Below are 13034 nucleotides of genomic sequence, written 5' to 3'. Positions count from 1 at the left end.
CACTGTTGGTGGGACTGTAAACTAGTTCAACCATTGTGGAAGACAGTGTGGCGATTCCTCAAGGATCTAGAACTAGAAATACCATTTGACCCAGCCATCCCATTACTGGGGATATACCCAAAGGATTAGAAGTCATGCTGCTATAAAGACACAGGCACATGTATGTTTATTGCGGCACTATTCACAATAGCAAAGACTTGGAATCAACCCAAATGTCCATCTGTGACAGACTGGATTAAGAAAATGTGGCACATACACACCATGGAATACTATGCAGCCATAAAAAAGGATGAGTTCATGTCGTTTGTAGGGTCATGTATGCAGCTGGAAACCATCATTCTTAGAAAACTATCGCAAGAACAGAAAACCAAACCCCGCATGTTCTCACTCATAGGTGGGAATTGAACAATGAGAACACTTGGATACAGGAAGGGGAACATCACACACTAGGGCCTTTTGTGGGGAGGGGGTAGTGGGGAGGGATAGCATTAGGAGATATACCTAATGTAAATGATGAATTAATGGGTGCAGCACACCAACATGGCACATGTATACATATGTAACAAACCTGCACATTGTGCACATGTATCCTAGAACTTAAAGTATAATAAAAAAAAAAAAGAAAGTAAGTTTACGAATTTGTGTTGGACTGCATTCAAAGCTGCCGTGGGTTGGACAAGCTTAACATGGAGCATTCCATATGGAAATATGACATCATAACTTTCAAACAATGGGTCGATAGTTTAGGTTTTGAATCTTACAGTTCCAGTTGTCTTCTGAAGCTCAGTAGTTGACACCATTGTACAAAATTCTTTCTCTTGAATTAGTGCGCACAGAGTTGCCTGAAATGGGGAAAAAAAAATAAATTCCTCATTAGCCTTTCCACTCTGCAGTGTCTTGGTTTAACAGAAATTCTTTTGGTGATTTCGTCTCCCCTTTCCATAACAATGAGAAGCCTCCCCAAAGCCCTGGCTAACCACCAGCTATGTTCCCAGAAGACGAAGATCTGCTGGTGAGAAGGGGAAGGAAGAAGACAGAAAAAAAATAGCAAAATATATTGGTCTGCCCATAGAATAACAACCTCTGCGCCTTCTTACCTGTGTGCAGTGAGGAATGAATCCGTAGACAAGGAGTTGATCGTTGCGAAACAAGGACGGCACCTGGGCTGGGGCCTGCAGGGCCTCAGGCGCATCTGGGTTGAGTTGCTGCCATTTGACCGAGACAGAGTGGCAGCTTGGAGAACATAGCCTCGTCATTTGGTCTTCTATCTGTTTATAAAAGAGGAATTATTTCTCTTTCAATGCTCCATCCAGCAAATAGTTACTTCACATTTAAAACAAAGTATACATTCAATTCTTTGGGAATTTTATAACTCTTCCGTACTTTCTCTCCCTCCTGCTACAGGGCACTTTCCCAAAAAGATTTTAAACATAATTTTATTTTATTTTATTTATTTTATTTTGAGATGGAGTCTTCCTCTGTCACCTAGACTGGAGTGCAGTGGCACAATCTTGGCTCACTGCAACCTCCGCCTCCCAGGTTCAAGTGATTCTCCTGCCTCAGCCTCCCAAGTAGCCGGGACTACAGGCGTGTGGCACCACACCCGGCTAATTTTTGTATTTTTAGTAGAGATGGCGTTTCACCATGTTGCCCAGGTTGGTCTCGAACTCCTGACCTCAGGTGATCCACCTGAGCCTCCCAAAGTGCTGGGGTTATAGGCATGAGCCACCATGCCCAGCTAGAATTTTAAATAATAGCATGATCACATCCTTTACATTTACAAAGCAACCTGAAATTATTCCATTAGCTAATTACTAATATGCAACCTTGGTAAGAGTAGATTCCAGTACTGGAATAGATATTTCTCCAAAGAAGATACACAAAAGCCAACAAGTGCATGAAAAGATGCTTGACGTCACTAGTCATAAGGGAAGTGCAAATCAGAACCACAGTGAGGTTCCATTTCACACCCAGTGGGATAGTTGTTATTAAGAAAACAAGTGCTGCTGGCTGGGTAGAGTGGCTCATGCCTGTAATCTCAGTACTTTGGGAGGCCAAGGCACACAAAACTGCTTGAACTTGGGATTCGAGACCAGCCTGGGCCCATGGCGAAACCCTGTCTCTACAAAAAATACAAAAAATTAGCCAGGTGTGGTGGTGTGGACCTGTAGTCCCACCTACTTGGGGGATGAGGGAAGAAGATGGCATGAGACCAAGATGTCAGGGCTGTAGTGAGCCAAGGTTGCACCACTGCATTCCAGCCTGGGTGACAAAGTGATACCCTGTCTCAAAAAACACCGACAGCAAACAAAAACCAAACAAACAAATAAAAAACAATAGGAAAAAAGTGACGGCATACGTCTGTAGTCCCAGTTACTTTGGAGGCTGAGGTGGGAGGATCACTTGAGCTCAGGAAGTCAAGGCTGTGGTGAGCTATGATTGTACCACTGCGCTCCAACCTAGATGACCGAGCAACACTGTGTCTCAAAAACCAAAACAAACCAAAGAAAAGCCAATTGATTTCAGTCAATATGGAAAAGAAAGGAATGATGAGTGTTGGTGAGGATGTAGAATAACTGGAATCCTGGTGCACTGGTGGTGGGAATGTAAAATGATGCAGCTGCTATGGAAGACAGCATGGCAATTCCCCAAAAAACTAAACATAGAACGACCATATGATCCAGCAATCCCACACTACGCACGTATCCAGAATTGAAAGCAGACTCACACAGACACTTGTATACCAATGGTCATAGCAGCATTATTCACAATAGCCAAAGGACAGAAAGAACCCCAGTGTCCACTGATAGGTGAACGGATAAGCAAAATGTGGTCTCTCCATACAATGGAATATTATTCAGCTTTAAAAAGAAGGGAAATTCTGACACATGCTACAACATAGATGGATGTTAAAAACATCATGCTAAGTGAAATAAGCCAGACATAAAAGAACAATGTCCTATGACTCCACTTATATGAGATACTCAGAATAGGCAAAGTCACAGAGACGGAACATACAGTCGTGGTTAGCAGGCGCTGGGTGTAGGAGGGAAAGTGGAGTTACTGTTTCATGAGTACGTAGTTTCTGTTTGGGCTGATGAAATAGTTCGAAGACAGTGATGGTTGCACAGCATTGTGAATGTAGCTAATACCACTAAATTGTACGCTTAAAAATGGTTAAAATGACCGGGCACGGTGGCTTACGCCTGTAATCCCAGCACTTTGGGAGGCCGAGGTGGGCGGATCACGAGGTCAGGAGATCGAGACCATCCTGACTAACACGGTGAAACCCCTTCTCTACTAAAAATACAAAAAAATTAGTCAGGCTTGGTGGCGGGCACCTGTAGTCCCAGCTAGTCGGGAGGCTGAGGCAGGAGAATGGCTCGAACCTGGGAAGCGGAGCTTGCAGTGAGCCGAGATGGTGCCACTGCACTGCAGCCTGGGCGACAGAGCGAGACTCTGTCTCAAAAAAAAAAAAAAAAATACGTGTGCATGTGTCTTTATAGCAGCATGATTTATAATCCTTTGGGTATATACCCAACATGGCACAAGTATACATATGTAACAAACCTGCACGTTATGCACATGTACCCTAGAACTTCAAGTATAATTAAAAAAAATAAAAAAATTTAAAAAAGTTTAAAATGCTAAATTTTTTTTTTTTTGAGACGGAGTCTCGCTCTGTCGCCCGGGCTGGAGTGCAATGGCCGGATCTCAGCTCGCTGCAAGCTCCGCCTCCTGGGTTTACGCCATTCTCCTGCCTCAGCCTCCCGAGTAGCTGGGACTACAGGCGCCCGCCACGTCGCCCGGCTACTTTTTTGTATTCTTTAGTAGAGACGGGGTTTCACCGTGTTAGCCAGGATGGTCTCGATCTCCTGACCTTGTGATTCGCCCGTCTCGGCCTCCCAAAGTGCTGGGATTACAGGCTTGAGCCACTGCGCCCGGCCTAAAATGCTAAATTTTATCATAATAAGGAAAATTAATTCCAGCAAAACATATTCAATAATTCACTTAAAAACATCAGTCCATTATTTTTATGAGCTGGGAGAATGACCTGCTGAGGAACTCCTGTGTTCCCACTGGTGCCGTCCTGAGGCAGGGCTCACACCTGCGGCAGCACTTGCCTCTTTAAGGCTCCCCTCGCACTCAAGGAAACACAGATGTTCCTATTTCTTAGCCTTGGAAGAATGTGAGATTTCCAAATGTAAATATAACACCAGATGTTTAAAACACATACCTGTTTTCTCCAACTGTGCTTGGATTTTGCATTAAAATATTCAAATACTCCGGCACCACACTGGGACAAAATCCTTAGGATGTGACGATTTGCTGTAGGACTGATTACATTTCACATGTTTTAATTTTTAAGACACTGGAGAAATATTTTTGAAGTACATGTTAACAGTGTTGAGAAAGCTCACAGCTCAATAGGAGAGACGTGACGTGGGGAAGAATGTATTCGTGTGTAGCTGAGGTTAAACAGAGAAAGAGATAATAGGAGGAAACATCTGAAAGTTTGGCTAATTTAAGCTCCCATCTATCAGAGGACTGACTTGTCCTTCAAACAGAAAAAATGTTGAAATTCTTGACTTTCAGTTCACTGAGGGAGGGAGTAGTTGACTCTAAAAACAACCCTATAAGGTATCAGAATGTTGACAAAGATATCAACTTAATTTCCATCAATAACAATATTGCCTGAATCTGATCCCAAAGGCCTAGAGCTGGCAAAGACTGAATAAAGTCTACCTCTTAAAATCTGATACACATCAACATAGCAAGAGGCATAAAGAAGCAACTCTCACTCCAGCAAAGGGCATCTCTGCCATTTAAATGACAAGTGCCCTATTACTTTTCTCTCTACAACAATTCTACAACTATCAAGAACTCCTTGCTTAGAGGAGTTCCTCCTGAAATATTAAAGAAAAGATCAATTATTTTTCAGAAAAAGAGCTTATGAAAATAATTTCCAAGATGTTTTTCAACCTATGGATAAAGACTGGACTTGTCTTTACCCTCTGTATTAACTGGTGATGATCATAACATTGACTAGAAGATCCTTAATATGGGTTACTAGTAGTTATAGCTTCTGTCCCTTAGCAGCCCGGTGAGGTCTGCCTGGAGGTCATGTGCTCTCAGCATGAGTCCAGCACAGCCAGTGAGGACATGTGCCCAGGCCAGTGGGACAAGCTAGAGATATGGATTCTTTTTTTTTTTTTGAGACGGAGTCTGGCTCTGTCGCCCAGGCTGGAGTGCAGTGGCGCGATCTCAGCTCACTGCAAGCTCCGCCTCCCGGGTTCCCGCCATTCTCCTGCCTCAGCCTCCCAAGTAGCTGGGACCACAGGCGCCGCCACCTCGCCCGGCTAGTTTTTTGTATTTTTTTTTAGTAGAGACGGGGTTTCACCGTGTTAGCCAGGATGGCCTCGATCTCCTGACCTCATGATCCGCCCATCTCGGCCTCCCGAAGTGCTGGGATTACAGGCTTGAGCCACCGCGCCCAGCCTAGATATGGATTCTTTTTTTTTTTTTTTGAGACGGAGTCTTGCTCTGTCGCCCGGGCTGGAGTGCAGTGGCCGGATCTCAGCTCACTGCAAGCTCCGCCTCCCGGGTTCACGCCATTCTCCTGCCTCAGCCTCTGGAGTAGCTGGGACTACAGGCGCCTGCCACCTCGCCCGGCTAGTGTTTTTTTTTTCGTATTTTTAGTAGAGACGGGGTTTCACCGTGTTAGCCAGGATGGTCTCGATCTCCTGACCTCGTGATCCACCCGTCTCGGCCTCCCAAAGTGCTGGGATTACAGGCTTGAGCCACCGCGCCCGGCCATTAGATATGGATTCTTATGCTAAGTAATAACATCTAATATCGATTTGGTGCTTTTTGGGTCAGTTCTGTTCTGAGTGCTTTCTATGTATGAGTTCATTTATTCCTCAGCAACCCTAGGACGTAGGTATTTTCATGATCATCTTGGTTTTACAGATGAGAGGTTAAGGAACTTGCCCCAGGTCACACAGCTGATGATTGGCCAACCCAGGTTCTGAGACTTAGGCAGTCTGGCTGGGAGCCCGGAGCCCCATCCCTCTGTGCTGTAAGGCTTCTGTATTCTAGTGTCAACTTCCAAGCTTGCAAAAGTTCTGTGCAGGCCAACAAGAAGACCTCCCCGTGGGTCTGGACTGTGTGACCAGCTCTCTGAGACTCACCCGATACCGCAGGCGAATAACCTGGTGTAGGGGCGGCTCCTCTTCACCAGCTGCAACGTCAGGCTCTCGTCCTGGAGGTGCCCATCAGATACCAGGAGGATGTTCCGTGACCCTCGAGCCGGGTACAATAAGCTAAGATATCGGAGCGTTTTCCAGAAGTCTGTGTTCCCCATGGTAGGTGTGGCCGACTGGAGGAAATTAAGTGAAAGATTATGTTCTCCTTGTTGGATACAGTCACCATTTGCTGTCATCACTGACACATCTAAGGACAGTGTAGAGAGATAGTGACACTGAAAATATTTTCTTTCCCTAATTATACACTTGTGAAACAACTAAACGTATGTCCTTTTAGTTTATTTGATGTCACGCAGTAGCTGTAATATTATCACCTCATGCTTATTTGATTTTTTACAGTTTCCAGAGGACTATGACGTCTACGGGAAGAAATGTCCCATCCAATCGGCCCTGGATTTGCCAGCCTGGCTGAGGCAGCTGGTCAGTCTCAGCTTGCTCAATTTTATTATTATTTTATTTTCTTTCTTTTTTTTCTTTGAGATGGAGTCTCACTCCGTCATTGCCCAGGCTGGAGTGCAGTGGCACATTCTCGGCTCACTGCAACCTCCACTTCCTGGGTTCAGGTGATTCTCCTGCCTCATCCTCCCGAGTGGCTGGGATTACAGGTGTCTGCCACCACACCTGGCTCATTTTTTGTATTGTAAGTAGAGATGAGGTTTCACCATGTTGCCCAGGTTGGTCTCGAATTCCTGACCTCAGGTGATCCACCCGCCTTGGCCTCCCAAAGTGCTGAGATTACAGGTGTGAGCCAACACGCCCAGCATTTCTTTTCTCTTTCTTTCTTTCTTTTTTTTTTTTTTAAATCTCAACCCTTTTAGATGAAGCTGGCTGCATTTTAAGAGGAACAAAACAAAGGACAGGAGAAAACTTCTCAAAGCTGTTAATGCTAGTTGCATTAGGGTGGTAGGACACGGGTGGATTTTTTCTTTCTGTTCTTTTTAATTTCCAATTTTTCCTTAATGAGTTTATTATCATTTTAATTAATGAAATAAAGACCCCACCAATATACAAAAACCACAGGACTAGGGGTGCTCTGATGGTGGTTTGAGGGGCCTAAGCCCTGGAGGTCCCCCTAAAGCGTGGTAGGAAAAGACCCAAGAGATACAGGAAGCCTCTTGCACTCACCATGATGAACTCTGTTGCCGCGATATTGCTTGTGATATGCTTAGGATACGAAAATAACTCCTTGTAACCTGTGTAATAAGATCAGCATGAGGTGCTGCTTCCACACGTTCACTTGCTTGACCACTAACAAACAATAATGTTACTTCATACCATCACGGCTGTTGTAAAGGATGTTATATATTTATGTGTGTACCTTCCTTTTTAGAAAACTGATAATTTTAACATACAAAAGATTCACCACAGGCCAGGCATGGTGGCTCATGCCTGCAATCCCAGCACTTGGGGAGGCCAATGTGGGTGGATCACCTGAGGTCAGGAGTTCAAGACCAGCCCTGGTCAACATGGTGAAACCCTGTCTCTGCTAAAAATACAAAAATTAGCTGGGTGTGGTGGTGGGCACCTGTAATCCCAGCCACTGGGGAGGCTGAGGCCAGGAGGCAGAGGTTGCAGTGAGCTGAGATGGCACTACCGCATTCCAGCCTGGGCAACAAAGCAAGACTCTGTCTCAAAAAAAAAAAAAAAAAAAAAAATCACCACAGTATTTTTCTAAATAATACATCATAGAGCATTCAAACTGTGGTGCTTTACTATGCAAAATGTTGAGTCGAATTCCATGTGTACACGCAGATCGCTTGTGCAAAGGTGCAGGGCATTGCAATGGCCTGAGTAGCTTGGCCGCTGGAAGGCCACAGTCTCTGCTCATGCCCTTTGCACTCCCCATGCTTATCCGACCTCGGTCCCAGCAGCAGCAGCAGACTACATCTCTGGGGAAAAGGGGCTGGGCCTTCTGCTGGATGGCACAGAGGATGAGAATCAATAGGACAGGACTGTCCCCTCAGTCCATTCTACGCACCTCTCATCCCCGAGGTGCTGCCTTCTGGTGGCTGAGACGTCCCTGGGCCCTACCTGGAGGGTGGCACTACCTCCCTTCTAGCGGTGCTGGCTGGATGCTTCCTGAGACCATTCCTTACAGATTTTCTATGACTGTGCTGATGGCAAATGTTTTGTCCTTAGACTGGGACCTCCTACTCAACAGACCAAGGGTTTTGCATTTGGTTCAGCTGCTAATGACAACAGTAGCATTTATAGCTCACTTACTGTGGAACAGGCACAGTTTAAAAATCCTTTACATATATTAGCTCAATCCTCCTCACAGCAACACTGAGCTAGGGACAATTATCCTCAGATCGCAGATGAGGAAACGGAGGCACCAGAAGTTCAAGTAGCACACCCAAGGTGACACACAGAGCCTGGGTACAGCTCCAGAGCTCTTGTTCTTCAGTTTCATACTAGGCTGCTCCTCACTGCACAGGCAGGGTCAGGCACCCACAGCTGTCAGTTCGACAGAGCGCGATTCACGTGTGGGAGAAGAACACGCAGGACCAGGGCCAAAGCACACTCACCTGTGCCGAACTGGATAATGTTTACTTTTTGCTTCTCACCCACCAAGGACAGCGCATGCAAGGCAATTTGCTTGGCTTGCAAAAATGTCACACCCTCCATGGAACTGGAGCAGTCGAGACAAATAATCACTTCACTCTCATTGGCTAGGTCAGGGAGGTCGACATCAAGATCGGGTTGAAAGACAAGCATGCAAGCCTGAAAGGAGAAAGAAGGTGCTGGACTGGAGCTTCTTGTCACTTCAACTGGAAAAGGTCTACTTAGAAAACTCCAAAACTTTCTAGTGAGGTAAACCTAATGCTATAAAAACAGAAAGAATAAGATGTAATTAACAACAAGATGGCCTACTAGGAGTTCCAATCAAAAGTAGAATGTTAGAACTGGGAGTTTCCAATGGAGAAGACATAAACTTCTGAGAGGTCAAGAATTAATATCTGAAAAATCATATAGCATCAACATTATGGAACAAATATATATATACACATATGTGTATCTCATACACACTATTCTAAGAGGAATATACAAGCCATTGTGATTACTAAAATACACACACATACCTTTTGTTCCCTTAATTAACCAATACTTAACTACTATCACGTAAGTTTCCTTTTTTTTTTTTGAGACGGGGTCTCCCTCTGTTGTCCAGGCTGGCGTGCAGTGGCACGATCACAGTTCGCTTTAACCTTAACCTCCTGGACTCAAGCGATCGCCCTGCCTCAGCCTCCTGAGAAGCTGAAACCACAGGTTTGTGTGACCACATCTGGCTAATTTTTTTTCTTAATTTTTTATAGAGATAAGGTCTCACCATGTTTCCCAGCCTGGTTTCAAACTCCTGGGCTCAAGTGATCCACCTGCCTTGGCCTCCCAAAGTGCTGGGATTACAGGTGTAAGCCACTATACACCTGGCCTAAGTTTCTATTTTCATTTTAACTTAGGAAGAGACTCTTTGTCACAGCCACACAAAATGATCTTATTACCAACCACAAGTAATTGCTTATTTGTTTTTCCAGTATCAGTATTTTAAAAGTATAAAAAGTACACAGAATACCCAACGTAATGTCTGATAGAACATGTTCTTTTGGTGGAGCTTAAGGTAAAAATGCCAATATGTACAGGCAAATCATCCATATGAGGGTTTTGGACGAAACGTCAGAAGTTTGGAATACTTGATATCATAAATATTTTTAGTTGTAGAATCTTGGGATGTGAGAGTTCATTTTGTAATGCTAGTTTTTCAAGACAATAATTTGCAAGTTTAACCAACTTATTCTGAAATGTTTTTTCAATAGCATCTCCTATTTCTAAGTAAAAAGGAGTATACCTCGCTTTCTTTTTCTGGATGTTTTTCAACCCACATTCTTGGGAGATAGGCATCAGACAAACCGATGTGAAGAGAAAATCCACTGCTGTCTAACGAGCTGCCTTCCATGGTGCTAATGACAGCTTTGCAGTCTGTGCGCTGCAAAACAAACAGCACCACAACAAGGTGAGAAATGGAGTAACACCATATTAGCAGTCTGCACTTACCTGTCACGGAGCAAACCCTTGCATAGCTTACATAAAACTCTATTAAGAATCAATAAAGTAGTGGTAAATTCCAAAATAATGAAATGTAGGCTGGGTGCGGTGGTTCATGCCTGTAATCTCAGTGTTTTGGGAGGCCGAGGCAGGTGGATCACCTGAGGTCAGGAGTTTGAGGCCAGCCTGGCGAAACCCTGTCTCTACTTTTAAAAATACAAAAAATTAGCCAGGCGTGGTGGCGGGCGCCTGTAATCCCAGCTACTCAGGAGGCTGAGGTAGGAGAATCGCTTGAACCCAGGAGGTGGAGGTTGCAGTGAGCCAAGATCGCACCCCTGCATTCCAACCTGGGTAACAAGAGCCAAACTCCGTCTTAAAAAAAAAAAACCACACACACACAAAACAAAACAAAAAAACCAAAATAACAAAATGCAGGTTTTAGAAGACCATGAGCATATCAGTCACCCTTCTGCAATCCGAAGGCTGATTCACACAGTCAAAATTAGGTACGTGTGAGACAGTCTCAAACTCCGGATCCAAAGATTATAGATCTGCCCATTCAGTTAGACTTATCTGGGTATAGCAGACGGCACATCAGATAATTAAAACCTAGAAGACTAATATAGAACATTCAGCGGAAATCTCAGAATTATACCTTATGTGTATATTTTCATGAATATAAAAAAGCTGTTGAAAATGTAAATAAGCCTTACAACAACAAATGCAAAGGCGTGTGCTCGAGAGTGACATGACCACAAAGTCTCTCCACTCCTGTGTGCGTGCCCCTTTGCAAGGTGACTCTTGAAGTTCCTCCTGCCTCGAGGGAGCAGCTATATTTCCACCCTTGAAACTGGAGTTGGTCATAGGACTTGCTGGGGTTGATGATATGCTGGCAGATGAGATACAAGTAGGGGCGTGAAAAGTGCCCATGCACCGGGGCTGGCACTCTCTTGTTGCTACGGAGGACTCCTCCACCATTATGTAGTGGCTCACGCCTATAATCCCAGCACTTTGGGAGGCCAAGGTGGGTGAATCACCTGAGGTCAGGAGTTCCAGACCAGCCTGGCCAACATGGGAAACCCTGTCTCTACTAAAAATAGAAAATGTAGCTGGGTGTGGTGGCGGGCACCTGTAGTTCCAGCTACTCAGGAGGCTGAGGCACAAGAATCGCTTGAACCCGGGAGGCGGAGGTTGCCGTGGGCTGAGATCGTACCACTGCACTCCAGCCTGGGTGAGAGAGTAAGACTCTGTCTCAAAAAAAAAAAGAGAGGCACTGCAGAAAGGCACAAGAGACAGGAACTTTTTTTTTAATACAACAAAATTTCTCAGAACTGAAGACCACCAGTTACATACAATGAATGAAAATCATATTATTATGAAATTTCAGAATATCAGAGATAAAGAGAAGGTGTGGAATTCCTGCAGAATTCTAAAAAGGAAAATAGGCGGGGTGTGGTGGCTCACACCTGTCATTCTAACACTTCGGGAAGCCAGAGCAAAAAGGATCTCCTGAGCGCAGGAGTGTGAGGTAAGCCTGGGCAGCACGGTGAGGCCCCGCTCTACAGTCTTTTCTATTTTTTCCATTAGCCAGGTGTGGTGGCACAGGCCTGTAGCCCTAGCTACTCAGGAGCCTGAAGCAGGAGGACTGTTTGAGCCAAGGAGGTCAAGGATGAAGTGAGCCATGACTGCACCATTGCACTCTAGTCTGGGTGACAGAGCAAGACCCTGTCTCACAAAACAAAACAAACAAAAAAACTCATCATAATATTAATCATTTCTTGGCTCAGTGGTAAACATCATTTACATAACAAACACTGACTATTGTGAGACAGGTCTTTTGGAATAAAGGGGAGAGGAAAAGTAGGGAGTGAGGTGGGTGGAGGGGGCAAGAGCTACACATCCAACTTCCATAACAGGAAGTCAAAAGACAATTTCTGAAACAGGTGAATCAAGAAAAATCATTAAAAATTAATATTTAAAAATTGGAGGCAAAATCAAAGAAACACCTCAAATATTCCAAGTGATTCACTGTCTCTGGAAACCGGTCTGGGGAAAATCAGGGGCAGGACTGCTGCTTCTTGTTAGAACCTTTGTTAGCATTATTTCACTTTGAAACCACGTGCATGCATTGCTTTGATAAGATAAAAGTAGTGTTAAAATAAGAGCTCTTAACAAATCAAAGGTGCACTAACCTTTTGTTTTAGTTCATGTGTATCACTGAAAATGAATTCAATCACATACGGCATCTCAACAGACATAGTCAAAGAGAAGCTACCAAAAATGAAGAGAAAGTTGTCTCAGTCTACGATCTTAAATTCTATCTGAAATTATTTCAAACAATTCTAAATGGAAATTTAAACCAGAAAACTAATATACATTGAATGAGTAATTGACAGGTTTTATATTTTAGGTACTCACCTTTGCTTTGTTCCTATTTCTTTTATACAAATCTTCGCTACTGTATCCTGTTAAAAGAAAAACATATTTGTATAACTAAGCATATATTAAGTTTCACAATGAGACTCTAAACTGAATGTAATCTTGGCAAGGCCACAACTGTCAGCAAGACAGCTGGTTTCACTTTCAAGTAGAGAAACACAGAAAGTTTGCTCATGGAATGACAGGAACTTCTAAAATACAACTGACCATTTTGACAGAGATTTAAAACTCTACATGTCTGTGTGTACACACACACACACACACATTTTATACATGTGCTGTACA

General features: G+C 44.1%; 1 protein-coding gene across 1 annotated transcript in view; it reads right to left on the bottom strand.

Annotated features, from left to right (window-relative positions):
* PARP4 (poly(ADP-ribose) polymerase family member 4) overlaps nt 1-13034 on the bottom strand; it is a 100227-nt gene that overhangs the window by 32508 nt on the left and 54685 nt on the right. Inside the window, 9 exon segments of the mRNA XM_033236866.1 lie at nt 762-842; nt 1098-1268; nt 4238-4337; nt 6192-6379; nt 7392-7459; nt 8795-8990; nt 10114-10251; nt 12503-12581; nt 12729-12775. Of these exon segments, the coding sequence (XP_033092757.1) occupies nt 762-842; nt 1098-1268; nt 4238-4337; nt 6192-6379; nt 7392-7459; nt 8795-8990; nt 10114-10251; nt 12503-12581; nt 12729-12775 (1068 nt within the window).

Source organism: Trachypithecus francoisi, unplaced genomic scaffold (genome assembly GCF_009764315.1).
Source record: "Trachypithecus francoisi isolate TF-2019V2 unplaced genomic scaffold, Tfra_2.0 Contig01461, whole genome shotgun sequence".
Taxonomy (NCBI): Eukaryota; Metazoa; Chordata; class Mammalia; order Primates; family Cercopithecidae; genus Trachypithecus; species Trachypithecus francoisi.
The sequence above is the reverse complement of the archived record's forward strand: the minus strand, read 5'-3'. Positions and strand labels throughout refer to the sequence as shown.